Here is a 12981-nt window from a genome sequence, read left to right on the forward strand (position 1 = left end):
AAGGGAGAGGGATAGAGAGCTAGAAACATCAATGAGAGAGAAACATCAATCAGCTGCCTCCTGTACACCCCCTACCGGGATGTGCCCACAACCAAGATACATGCCCTTGACCGGAATCGAACCTGGGACCCTTCAGTCCACAGACGGATGCTCTATCTCTTGAGCCAAACCAGTTTCAGCTATTAGGAGGATTTTATCTTGAGTCTTGGATGTTCCCTGCCCTTTAACCTCACTGGGCTAAGCAGTGCCACTGGACACTCTTAGATATCATGGCTGACCAAAGTCATAAGCAGATAGATAAATAAAAATAAATAAAGCCCCTAGCTGGTTTGGCTCAGTGGATAGAGCATTGGCCTGTGGACTGAAGGGTTCTGGGTTTGATGCCAGTCATGGACACATGCCTGGTTTGCAGGCTCGATCCCCACTGCGGGGCATGCAGAAGGCAGCCGATCAATGATTCCCTCTCATCATTGAGGTTTCTATCTTTCTCTCCCTCTCCCTTCTTCTCTGAAATAAGTAAAAAAAAAATATATATATATATATATATTTTAAAAGAAATAGAGCAAGAAGAGATAAATAAAAGGAGTTTATATGGTCTAGATTTACTTGAATCATAGCAACTATTCTTTGTGGTTCTGTCAACCAGCCTTCATACAGTCCTAGGATGGCCTGTGTGGGCCAGAGGGACCAAGATGCAGATTTTGGTGCATTTAAATTAGTTCTGAGCAGACTCAAAGATAGGTCTTTGCAGCTTTTTGGGTTTCTAAGTATCTGTTTTCCAGGTTGCTAGGATGAACAGGAGCCACAGTGCATTTTATTAACTGGTTATTTTAGTATTAAGTTCTGTCATTGTGTCCTTCCAAGGCCCTTTAGGGCTCTCTCTGATCCTCGATCCAGTGGCCTTCCCTCCAATTTTCCAGGTTTGTCACCATTGTCCAGGGCTATTGCGTATTGCGCATTACAGAGCTTGATCACCACTCTGTGCCCTTTCATAGTGACAGGAATTTTCCCACACACCAGCAACCAATCATTTTTCTTCTTGTCAGAGAGGCCGTCCTTGGCGACTATTATAAAAGAGCAAACTTTGGGGCTGGACTTAGGCCAGTCTCCTAGTCCTACCTTTCTGGGCAAGGTGAACACCTCTGGCCTGACCTGAGCTCTCATCTCAACTCTCAGCATCATCATCATGTTGAGCTCCCTCTTCCTCCTGAAGGCACTTCTTGTTCTTGGGTGCCTGACGTCCTCGGTGGCTGCCGGAGAGCATGGTGAGTCATCATCCCTGGCTAGCAGTAACAGAAAGTGACCGGAGAAGTCGTCCCCTGTCTCCTCCCAGAGTGAGGGCCTCATTGGTGGACATGGCCATCTCGGTAGGACGGGACTGGGTACAGAGGTTCTTGGGACAGCTAGGGTGGGTTTCCCAGGCTTTCTTCACCCTCTCTGGCTTTCTCCTAGAGCAGTGGTTCTCAACCTTTCTAATGCCGCGACCCTTTAATACAGTTCCTCATGTTGTGGTGACCCCCAACCATAAAATTATTTTCGTTGCTACTTCATAACTGTAATTTTGCTACTGTTAATGAATTGTAATGTAAATATCTGTGTTTTCTGATGGTCTTAGGCTCTACAGCAGCGGTTCTCAACCTGCGACCCACAGGTTGAGAACCGCTAGCAGGGTCGCCTAAGACCATTGGAAAACACAGATATTTACAATTCATAACAGTAGCAAAATTACAGTTATGAAGTAGCAACGAAAATAATTTTATGGTTGGGGGTCACCACAACATGAGGAACTGTATTAAAGGGTCGCGGCATTAGAAAGGTTGAGAACCACTGTGCTAGAGAGTCTTACATGAGAACAGGAGCACCCCAGCCTTTCTTTCTCTCTAGTTGCAGAATGGCTGGTCCTTTAGTAGTGGTGTGTGTGTGTGTGTGTGTGTGTGTGTGTGTGTGTGTGTTAGTGGTTGTTTGGGTGGAGAGGTACATGGTTGCAGGGATATTTAGATAGGAGTGTTTGGAGAGGCTGAAAGTTCTTGAAGTACATTTGGCTTCCATTCCCCATTTTTTGAGGCCTGGCCAGTTACGCCAACCTCTTTTGCAGTGAAAGAAGGAGAATGTCCTCTTGACAAGAACCCGTGCAAAGGTTTGTGCCAAGGGGATGAGTAGTGTCTGGCTGGGCGGAAGTGCTGCAGCACAGGCTGTGGTCAGGTCTGCCGAAGAGGCATTCCCAAGGGTACGTTGGAATGAGGGGCACAATCCAAGTGTGCTTTCTGATCTTGCCTCTGGGCTAGAAAGACCCAGAGAACTTCCTGCCTCCTACATTGGCTCTTGAAATCTAACTTGCCGAGAGCACCTCTTCTTTCTCCTTTTGGGGTCCCTTCTCCTTGAACACCCAGTGCCTCCAGTCGTTTGCCTATCAGGGAAGAACATGTGACTGATGATCTATCTCTGTCTTTCACTTTGAACTCAGGGTTCTTGTGAAGGCTGGAAGGCAGAGTTGTGAAGGGAAGCCTGTTTAAGATCGGATGAATGGAGTAAACCCTAGAGCCAGGCAGACTTTCGTAAGCCTTAAATCAGCCTTAAATAGTTCTTTTAAGTGTTAAAATTTTAAGGCTCAATTTCCTCATTTGTAAAATGGGGATACATGTTTGTACCTCTTAGAATTGTTGTGAGGATCATATGAGAGGTTTCTGGCACAAGTAAATGGCACAGTAAATGTGAGCTATTATCCATGTTGTTACTGTCTCTGCTTTAGCACCAGGGAGAGTCCTAAATGAAGCCCAGGGCTTCCTTCCTCTGATTGTCTGGTCTGCTATGACTGTGGGTGTCACCAGGCACCTCTCTCTCTCTCTCTCTCTCTCTCTCTCTCTCTCTCTCTCTCTCTCTCTCTCTCTCTCTCTCCCCCTGGCTGCCTCCTTTTCCGCTGCAGGGAGGAAAGGAGATTGTCCCAGGGTTGTTCGGAAGCAATCCTGTTTTAAAAGGTGCGTCAGGTGTCAAGAAATGCTGCAGGTTTGGCTGCAACAAGAGCCGTGTCATCAGACCTCTAAACAGAAGCGGCGTAAGAAACCTCGCTCTGTACCCCAGGCTCTGCTTGGCCTCCTCGTTTCTTTCTCAGATATGCACATGCCACCTTGTTGTTGGTTTTTCTTTATTCTGAAAAATAATAAAGTGCCTCTTATATCTTGAGATCTTTTCTAAAAGAAGATATAGGGAGGTTACCCAAGCCATGGTGGTTTGTGGGATATGGCCTCGGCAGGCAGAAGAGGCTCCAGAAGGGAAATCTTGGCATATCTATATTTGTGGGCAGATTTGAACGCTGTTGGGTAATTTCCAATTCCTGTTATCAGTTGCAGTATTCTCTATGAAATTCTTAGCTGGAGAATCTGCAAAGAGGCAGCAAAAAGAATCTTGCTACCTATACAAGGCAGCACTGCCCCCGCCCCCCACTTGCTTCTGAGACTCCATGTCCCCCCTGTCCACACATAGGATTGCTGTCTCCTGTTGGAAATGGGTCCTGTTTTATTCTGGTTCTGGTAAAGAGGTGTTTGAAAGAGATGTCTTCTTTCAAACTCTTACAGGGTCCCATGAACTCATTCTCCATTTATACATTATTTCTGTATATACTTATTGAGTGTTTACTATATGTCAGATCCAGTGATGGGTTCTGGGTAAACTGTGGTGAACAAAGCAGATCTAGTCCCTGTCTTCATGGAGATCGTAGACTCGTGGGGAGAAAGAGGCTTAACAGACAAGCATGAAATAAGTCTGTAACCTCAAACTCTGACAAGGATATGGAGGAACATTAAAGGGTGCTAAGAGATATAGAATAACCGGGAACTCACTTTAGATTGGGTGGTCAAGGGAGGCCTGTCTGAGGCAGTGACATTTAACCTGAGACCTGGAGTTGAAGTTAGTCAGGTCAAGGGTGTGATGAACGAGAGAAGCAAGTGCAGAAGTCTTTTTTTTTTTTTAAATATATTTTATTGATTTTTTACAGAAAGAAAGGGAGAGGGATAGAGAGCTAGAAACATCGATGAGAGAGAAACATCGACCAGCTGCCTCCTGCACAACCCCCTACCGGGGATGTGCCTGCAACCAAGGTACATGCCCTTGACTGGAATCGAACCTGGGACCTTTCAGTCCGCAGACCGATCCTCTATCCACTGAGCCAAACCGGTTTCAGCAGAAGTCTTTTTAAAAAAATATATATTTTATTGATTTTTTACGGAGAGGAAGGAAGAGGGAGAGAGAGTTAGAAACACCAATGAGAGAGAAACATCGATCAGCTGCCTCCTGCACACTCCCTCCTGGGGATGTGCCTGCAACCAAGCTACATGCCCTTGACTGGAATCGAACCTGGGACATTTCAGTCCGCAGGCCAACGCTCTATCCACTGAGCCAAACCGGTTTCAGCAGCGCAGAAGTCTTTAAGCTGAGAAGGAGCTTGCCACATCTGGGAAACTGAAAGAAAGCTGGTCTGGTTGAGACAGGGAGGGAGAGAATGATGTGGACAGAGTGCAGTTGGACTAGGGAGGTGGCAGTGGGGATGGAGGAAGGTGACACAACTGAGAGGATTTGGAAGTGAAGTGAGAAAACTGTCTGCTCTCTTCCTCGGCTCCTCCCCATTCCCCGAGCGCCCCCCAAAGGCATTAGAAATGGATGGTGTGTCCCTGTGGCTCTCCCCTCCTCATGTCCCTTTGTTTCAGATGGTCATGGCTACTTTTGTTTGCTTGTGCTTCCACATACGTTTTATTATCACATTGTCTACTCCCCACTTCCTCCCTCCTAAAGATTGAGGCTACTTTTATTGGAGAGGTGTATAACTTAACTTAGGGAGATCTGACTTTTTTTTTTTTAATCCTTACCCGAGGATATTTTCCCATTGGTTTTTAGAGAGAGTGAAAAGGAGAGAGAGACAGAGAGGAAAACATTGATGCGAGAGAGACACATCAATTGGTTGCCTTTGCACATGCCCCAACCAGGGCTGGGGATCAAGTCTGCAACCTAGATACATACCCTTGACTAGAATCGAACCTGGAACCCAGGCCGCCGCTCTTTCTGCTGAGCCAAACTGGCTAGGGCAGATCTTACGTTCTATCTTTATGACTTCCCATTTACTAAGTGTATTTGGTGTATTTCAAGGTGTTTTCTAGTTTTAAAGTATTTTTTGATAAGTTAATACTCAGATTACTTTATTATCTTCATTGCTGTCTCCAATAGGATCTTACATTATGCCTTCCATTATGTTTTCTAAAGGAACTGGAACCTTCTCTCATATGAGTACGCGTGGCAGCATATTACACTGAAAAAGCATAGGTTTTGGTTGTCAGAGGTCTGGGTTCCAGTGCCAGGCTCACCAGTCACTGGCCAGTGGGTCCCTGGCCAAGTCTCTTCTGCTTCTCTGAGCCTCAGTTCCCTTCGCTGCAAAGTGGAAAGAATAAACCTCGCAGGTTGTTGTAATGATTCAAAGTATGTACAGTATTTGGCCCTCACTACCCATGAGCTCTCTTCCATTTGCCTCTTAAGGTAAACCCGTCCGGATGCAGTTTCTAATTAGCCCTTTCATCAGGAACCAGGGTAATTTTCTCCTCCCCTGATCCCATCTTCTCTGAGACCCAGCCACGCCACACCACGCGACAACCTCTTTCCTTCCAGCCAGACCTCCGTAGGTGGCAGCCCCTTCCCCGTGCCCAGTGGAGTTGTCTGTGCCTGGCATAGGCAGCTCTCTTGGGCAGCCTGCCCATAAGAGAGAATAGAGGGTTGTACTCCTTGCCAGGACTCTTGAGGTCCAGCCCTGGAACCAGAGCCTGGGAATCTGTCTCAGGCGGGTCCCTCACTGCCAGCTTGTAGGGCCTGGTACAATCTGCCCAGTGTTTGGAGCTGGCCACTGTATCCGATCTAACGTGAGTTCCCGGTTATTCTCTCTCTCAGCACCCTTTAATTTTCCTCCATGTCCTTGTCACGGTTTGAGATTATAGACTTAATAAATCAGAGCCATGAGCATATCTATATGCTGAGTCCTGTTTGCCCTAGTGAATCACCAAACCTAGGATGGTCTCAGGGGCTCCCGACACACTGGTTTGTTTCTGTTTTCCTAACTCCTACAACCGTCTACCACCAGGCCTTCTCTTCTGGCAGAACTGGGCTGAGTGAGTCCCAGCGCTTGTTGGTTTGTTTTGGGGGGATCCTTGTGGAGTAGGGGATCATAGTGATGTGGTTCAAAGGGCACCGTGGTGATGTGGTTTTGGGACCCAATTCTGCCCTCTTTGATCTCAGGTCAAGCCCTCTCCTTTCCTGGATGTCTATTTGCAAGAGAAGAGGAGTAGGTTTCAGAGCTCACAGGGCCCTTCTTGGCTTAGGATGTCTTGGGATTTCACTTTTCTACCAGCAGCTTCCCTCATCCCCAGGACCAGCATAGAGACCAAATCTCTACTCCCTTCCAGTAGCAGAGTGCTCCTGACGTTGGTCACTTCAGGGCCACGCTCAGCAAAATGGTGAAATCTGGGAAGCGTGCCACTCTAGGCACCACTTTCTAGGGCTTTTGAGAAGTTTATGTTGCTGGTTGTTTTCCACCAGGGAGATTTCACCGCGGGACAAAAGGCATTGTTCTTTGTTAACCGGATTTAATGTTTGTCAAGCAGGTGGGGAGGTATGAGGAGGCATCTGGTGGTTATAGTGACCTTATTTCTGAAATAAAAATTGGGACATGTAGTTTTGATGTGATCTGATAGTGGCACAGAATATTTGAAACAGGAGCTGTTCAGGAAAACCCTAGGGTGCAGGGTGATTATATCTTGACTAGAGGCCCAGTGCATGATTGAATCATGCACGTGTAGGGTCCCCTACATGCTTTCGCTTTTCGCGGTGGAGCTGGGTGCCTGTCTGCTCCGGCACCAGGCCTTTCAGGCCCCCTCAGTGGCCGCGGATCTGGCCGTTGAGAGGCACAGGGGGCGGGAGTCCCGCCCCCTGCGCCTCTCAACAGCAGGGTAGCCCCCCTCAGTGGCAGCGGATCCGTGCCTCTCAATGGCCGGATAGGCCACCCCGAGTCCCGCCCCCCAGCCTCCTGCCGCCCAATCGTGGGCGTAGCAGAGTGATGGTAATTTACATGTTACTCTATTATTAGATAGGATTGTTTAGCTACTTGTGTTCTCACTGGAAGCCAACACTTGCTTTTTTCCATCATGGCAGATTTCCTGGAGCCAGCCATATGCAAATGTATTACAGGTTGTTACTCAGAGGCACTGAGCCAGTCCTGCCTTGGTTTTCTGCAAAGCCTTTAATTGCCTGTCACTTTTTTCCATTTAAAAAACTTGAAGTAAACACTGAGGTGAATGAGTCACGGCGAGTTGGTTTGGTTGGGATGTGACCTCTCTGGGTGTGCCTGCTCCTCAGGACCTGGAGCGGTGTCTGCATGCCTCAAGGGTGGTGTAGCAGAAAGAGTGCTTCAAAGCGAGCGGAGAGGATGAGTTTTGTCCTGCTTTGCTGCTGACTCACTCTGTAGTCCGGGCAAGCCCCTTCTCTTCTCTGAGTTTCATTCTTTTCATAGGGACGGCGAAGAGACACAACAGGAACACTGCATGTGTCTGTACATGGCAGAAAGTTTACTGAACAGGGGCTCATTGTTCTTGCATAAGGAGAAGCCCTGAAGTAGGTGCGAGGGGTGGGGTGGCAGCTCCGTGATGCCCACAAGGATGAAACAATTTCTTTCTCTTTGCGACCCTGGACTTCTCCTTATCCTAGTTGCCTCCTGGTTGAAAGAAGGCTGCGGTACCACCCAGTGCTGTGTCAGTCTTTGCACTGGAAGAAGGCTGAAGTGAGGGGCAGTTTGAAAGGTGTCGTCTCTATATCAGGAGAGCAAAAGTTGGCCCAGCTACGTCTCAGTGTGTGGCCACCCCTAGTTACAGGGGAATATGGGGAAGCAAGTCATTTTAGCTGGCTGGCCTCATTGCCTCAGAACAAACCTGGGGTTCTGTTAACCAGTGTTTCAGTTATCCATTGCTGCATGCACACCACCCCCAAACTTAGTGTGGGTTAGGTGGGAAGCTCTTACAACACATGGTGTAGCTGAGGTCACTTATATGGCCGCATGTGTCTGGGGGTTCGGGGGGGAGCCCGACGGTGGCTGAGATGCCCAGGATCCTCTCTTCAGCCAGGTTCTCTCTAATGGGGCATCTCATCAAACTGCTACAGAGCGTGGCGGCTGGCTTCTAGGAGGGAGTGTTCTAAGAGGACAATCTCTCTATGTAACTGTGTATCCCGCCTCTGCTCACACCGGTCACACCTGCTGATGTCCTGTTGGTCAAAGCAAGTCACATGGTGGAGACCAGAGGCAATCTGGGAGAGGGCTATACAAGGGTAGGAATCCCAGGAGGTGGGGCTCATTGGGGTCACCAGTGTAGATGTCGATCACCGTCAGAAAGTGGGTTAGACCTCAACAGTGTTTTTCGAATGGCAAGTCTTGAAATGAATTTAGTAGTTGATGGCCTGCATTAAGAAAAGGAGACATAGAATATAAAGTACCAGCATCACATGTGCATGAATGCACCCGGATATGTCCATTTTAAACATACATCTGTATTAACGTACATATGGGACAACATGAAAAATGTCCTAGTATTTTGTACTCAAGAGTCACAGGAAAACTAGCAGGAAACACCTCTGGGACCCACTGCTCTGATTCTATGGCAGAGGTTGGCGGTGAATGTCCTCCCGACCCCCTTCCATGCAAGGAGCTGTGTGATGGAGACGAGTCCTGTCCTCAGGGGCATAAATGCTGCAGCACCGGCTGTGGGCACAACTGCCGAGGAGACATAATAGGAGGTATGTGGACTTTTGGGGAAGGGCTCCCTGAGTGCTCCGTGAGTCCCAGAGTCAGTTCGGGAGGGAGTCACCTGTGGCCTTCTTGCCGTTCCCTTCCTGGGCAGAATCAGAGTTCTCACCCTTCCTGTCCTCCTGGGCCCCTCAACCCAAGGCAACCCCTCCTCCTAGGGCCAGTGGTCCTCGTTGGCATTAATAACTAGGGAACCCATATGTAATACCTTCATCAATAAATAATAAAATAATAATAATAAAAAATAAACCTCAAACCCAGCCAAAAAAAAAAAAAAGTAATAACAAAATAACTAGGGGAAGGCAGGTGGGGTAGCAGGACAAATCCCTAGGCTGGGAGCCAGGCAGCGTGGCTTCTGGTCTTGCTTCTGCTGATGATTTGCCCTGTGACCTTCGGCAAACCAACCCCTCTTTTTGAGCCAGTTTCTTTACCTGTAAAATGAGGGCATTGCCCCAGATCAGGATTTTCTGACCTAATTCTTTGCACAAAGCTTCCCCACCTCCTGAAATCTTACTTGGAAGGGACATAAATGCAACAGATAAAAGGATTCCTGATATGATTTATTTGTTTCTTCAGTATTATGTTTTAAACAAATGTACATTTTGAGTGCTCCTGTTGTGCCCGGCACGGTGGAACTCCATTTCAAAAGCCCCGGCCCAGATGTTGTCTTTAGACAGCATTTACATTCCCAGGCAAGGGTCAGGGCTTGGGGACAGACTCTTGTCCTTATGTAGCATATAGCCCATCAGGGAAGGTAGACAAATGAGTGGATTATAGTCAAGTTGGATGAAAGGAGCACAAAGCACAAACATGGTCTAGGGTGAAGCCTAGTGACCCTGTGGAGCCCAAGCACCTGGGAGGCCAGTGGTCTGGGAGCCTTGCTCCTTCTGCACTCTGCCCAGCCCCAGCCCCACCCCCACCCCCATGCCCACAGAAGTGTCAACCCCCCAGCTCCCTCTAGGGAGCTCCCTGTGGGACCCTATTTGAACACTGTTGGTCCAACTGCTCTCGTGGATCTTCTCAGATCCTCCAGCTCAAGGTTTCCCAGCCAGATCTTTGGTTCTGGGATGGATTTGCTGGGAGCCCCCATGTCTGAGTTCCAGATGGGAAGTCAGAGTCAGTGGAGCCGAGCGTCCTGTCTCTACCTGTGCCTGCTTCCCCACAGGACGGGCCGGTACTTGTCCAAGAGTTTTGGTGGGCCTGTGCATTGTCGAATGCATGATGGACGAGAACTGTCCAGCTGGGAGAAAGTGCTGCAAGTCAGGCTGTGGGCGCTTCTGTGCCCCACCGGTTCTGAAGCCCCAGCTGGCCATGAACCCTAACGGGACCATGAGTTAGGTGAGTACAGCCCAACATCCTCAAAAACAATGGACGTAAACTGTTGTGTGTGAGGCACTGGCTTGGGTGCTGGGTTGGGACTTCAGAAGGCCAAGACCAAGTTCCTGCCCTGGAGTCTAGTTGGAGAGCAAGATCATATGTTCCAGATCATATATCACAGAACCCTTGCATAGACGGGATGGAATTATAGGCTTTCAGAGTGGGTGGGGCTCCTAGGAAGGTCTTCCTGCTAGCAGGAGGATTTGACGTGGGCCCTAAAGGCGAGGCAGAATGTGATAAAGGGAGGACAGCCCAGAGAACATGCTGGACAGAGGGTCTGGCGATCGCTAGCAAAGGCACAGAGGGTGAAATGTATGTGACATGTTTGGGGAGTCGGGGTGGAGGTGGGAGGTGAGAGTGGGCAAAGGAACAGACAGGCTGTTGCGCTATAACAGGAGAGGTAAAGTTGACATCGGAATGATAAGAGTCTTCATTGCCAGTTTGGACTAGATTGTGTAGGAAGCAGGGAGTCAATTAAGGTTTCTGAGAGCAATTTATGCCAAGCTTCTCTCTCTCCGGTGGCGGGGAAACACCTGGGGACCTGGAGCCTGGAGGGCACAGCTGTGACTTGACATTACTTCTTCTTGCAGAGACCCCGGTGCCCTAGCTGTCCTGATTCATCCTGAGCTTCTCTGGTGACTCCCAAGGGGCTTGTCCTGGAAGCCAGGAGAGGTGCCGTCCTGGGCTTGTGATACTCCCAGGGGTGCTCATTGCCTGCTTCTGTTCCTGCTGCTGCCTGAGCATAAGAAACAGCCCTGGGGTTGGGGAAAGGGTGTGTGGTGCTTCTTGGCCCCAATAAAGGCTGGTGCTGACCCTCTTGTCTGTACTTTTTTAAAAATATTTTTATTGATTTCAGAGAGAAACAGAGCGGGGGGGGGGGGTGCGGGGAGAGGGGAACATTAAGGACGAGAGAGAATAATTGATCGGCTGCCTCCTGCATGCCCCATACTGGGGATCTAGCCCACAATCTGGGCATGTGCCTTGACTGGTAATAATCAAACCATGACCTTTGGGTTCATAGATAGACGCTCAACCACTGAGCCACACCAGATGGGCTTGTCTGTGCTGTTTGAGGACTAAGATGAGGAAAGAGAGCTAGGGGTCTGAGCATGGCTGTGTGGGACTATTTGGGAAGGAGAGGTGATCCATTCTTTCTGAGAGCACTGAAAATGGGTGCTGGTTGGGTGTGGCTAGGGGAGAGATGGGAAGATAAAACTTGGTGAGTTGCCATAGATATCACTCTTAAACTCCAGGAGTAGTTCTCTTTTATCAGAGAACATGGGTTGGGGATGAAAGTGGGCTGAGGGGCCAGTTTATTATAGTCACTTGGACCTGCTTTCTTGGGGGCACAGCCCTTACTCCAAGGCAGGCCATTTGTGTCCTCCAGGTAGCGTTACTGTAGAAAGGAGATGTTTTTAGGTTCTTGGAACCAAGATAATTTTTAAAAAATATTTTTAAATTAAGTTCAGAGACAAAGGGAGAGAGAGATAGAAACGTCAATGATGAGAGAGAATCATTGATTACTTGCCCACAAACCGGTCATGTGCCCTTGACCAGAATCAAATCTGAGACCCTTCAGTCCACAGGCCAACACTCTGTCTCCACCAGGCCAAACCGGCTAGGGCAGAACCAAGATAATTTTTAAAAATTACATTTTTATGTGTATAAAATGGATCATTTTTTGTATCTTTGAGATATTTTATGTCATCACATATATTCTTTTACTAGAATTCCATGAAAATAGCTAATTTAATGAGTCAACCCTTGTTGGACATTAGTGTCCTTGTACCTGTAAATCTTGGCCCACTTTTACAGGTAAATCTGGGTAAATTCTTAGTAGCAGAATTCTAGTTTTTAAAATAGAACTAAAAACAAAAAAAGGCCCTCCATAAGTATTTATTGAATAAAAGAATGAATGTAATTCTCAGGTCTCTCCGTTGGGAATTTGTTGGGCTGCAGGTAATAGAAACCTGACTCACAGTGGCTTGGCCAGTGAAGACATTGCCTTTTCTCACATTGGTGTCTGGAGAGAAGCAGTGAGGCTCATTCAGCAGCTCAACCACAGCACTGACGACCAGGCTCACTCCTTCCTTTTCCACCAGCATTATGTTGGCTTTTGTCCTTGTGCCCTTCACCTAGTGGGTGTGAGATGCTTGTTGCAGCTTTAGCTATCACAGCAGGAAGAAGGTGTGTATAGAGGACAGTGCAGAATGACTATCTCAAATAGTCAAATACCTCAAGAAGTTATCTCAAATGGTACTCTCTTTTTAGAGAGTGGAAGGAAGGGAAGAGGAGGGGCGGGGAGAGAGAAACATGGATGGGAGAGACACATTGATTGGCTGCCTCCTGCATGCTCCTCAACCAGACTGGGGACCAAGCCTGTGACTGAGGTACGTGCCCCTGACCAGGAATTGAACCCACAACACTCTAACTGTGCCATGCCAGTACGGCCAAGGTTGAACCTGAGGAGGGGCGGTAAAGGATTGAAGAAAAGACAGACAAGAGAATAAAGCTGGGGCTCAGTGGATCTCCCATACCTGTATGAGGACAGAAAAGACCCAGACTGCAAGCTGATGGTTTATTTTATTAACATGTATACAAATGTTCTTGTTTTGGCAACACTTGCTGCACCTCCCATTAGCTACTTAGGAAGGAATTAGGGAGGGCTGCAAGGACTGGCTTAATTATGCTAGGAGAGAGCTCTGCCCTCCAGGTTGGGACTTGTTTGTGGCCCTGCCACAGGTCAGCCCGAGGCTTGACCCTAAAGCTGCTCCCTACAT

The 12981-nt window shown here is 48.2% G+C and overlaps 1 protein-coding gene across 1 annotated transcript in view; it reads left to right on the forward strand.

Moving 5' to 3' along the window:
- WFDC3 (WAP four-disulfide core domain 3) overlaps positions 1-10985 on the forward strand; it is a 12711-nt gene extending 1726 nt beyond the window's left edge. Inside the window, 9 exon segments of the mRNA XM_079784455.1 lie at positions 1177-1265; positions 2096-2157; positions 2161-2227; positions 2924-2981; positions 2983-3029; positions 3032-3052; positions 8683-8814; positions 9990-10162; positions 10792-10985. Coding sequence (XP_079640581.1) covers positions 1177-1265; positions 2096-2157; positions 2161-2227; positions 2924-2981; positions 2983-3029; positions 3032-3052; positions 8683-8814; positions 9990-10162 — 649 coding nt within the window. The 3' untranslated portion in view covers positions 10792-10985.
- The last annotated feature ends 1996 nt before the right edge of the window (positions 10986-12981 follow it).

The sequence above is a fragment of the Cnephaeus nilssonii genome (genome assembly GCF_951640355.1).
Source record: "Cnephaeus nilssonii genome assembly, chromosome: 11".
Taxonomy (NCBI): Eukaryota; Metazoa; Chordata; class Mammalia; order Chiroptera; family Vespertilionidae; genus Cnephaeus; species Cnephaeus nilssonii.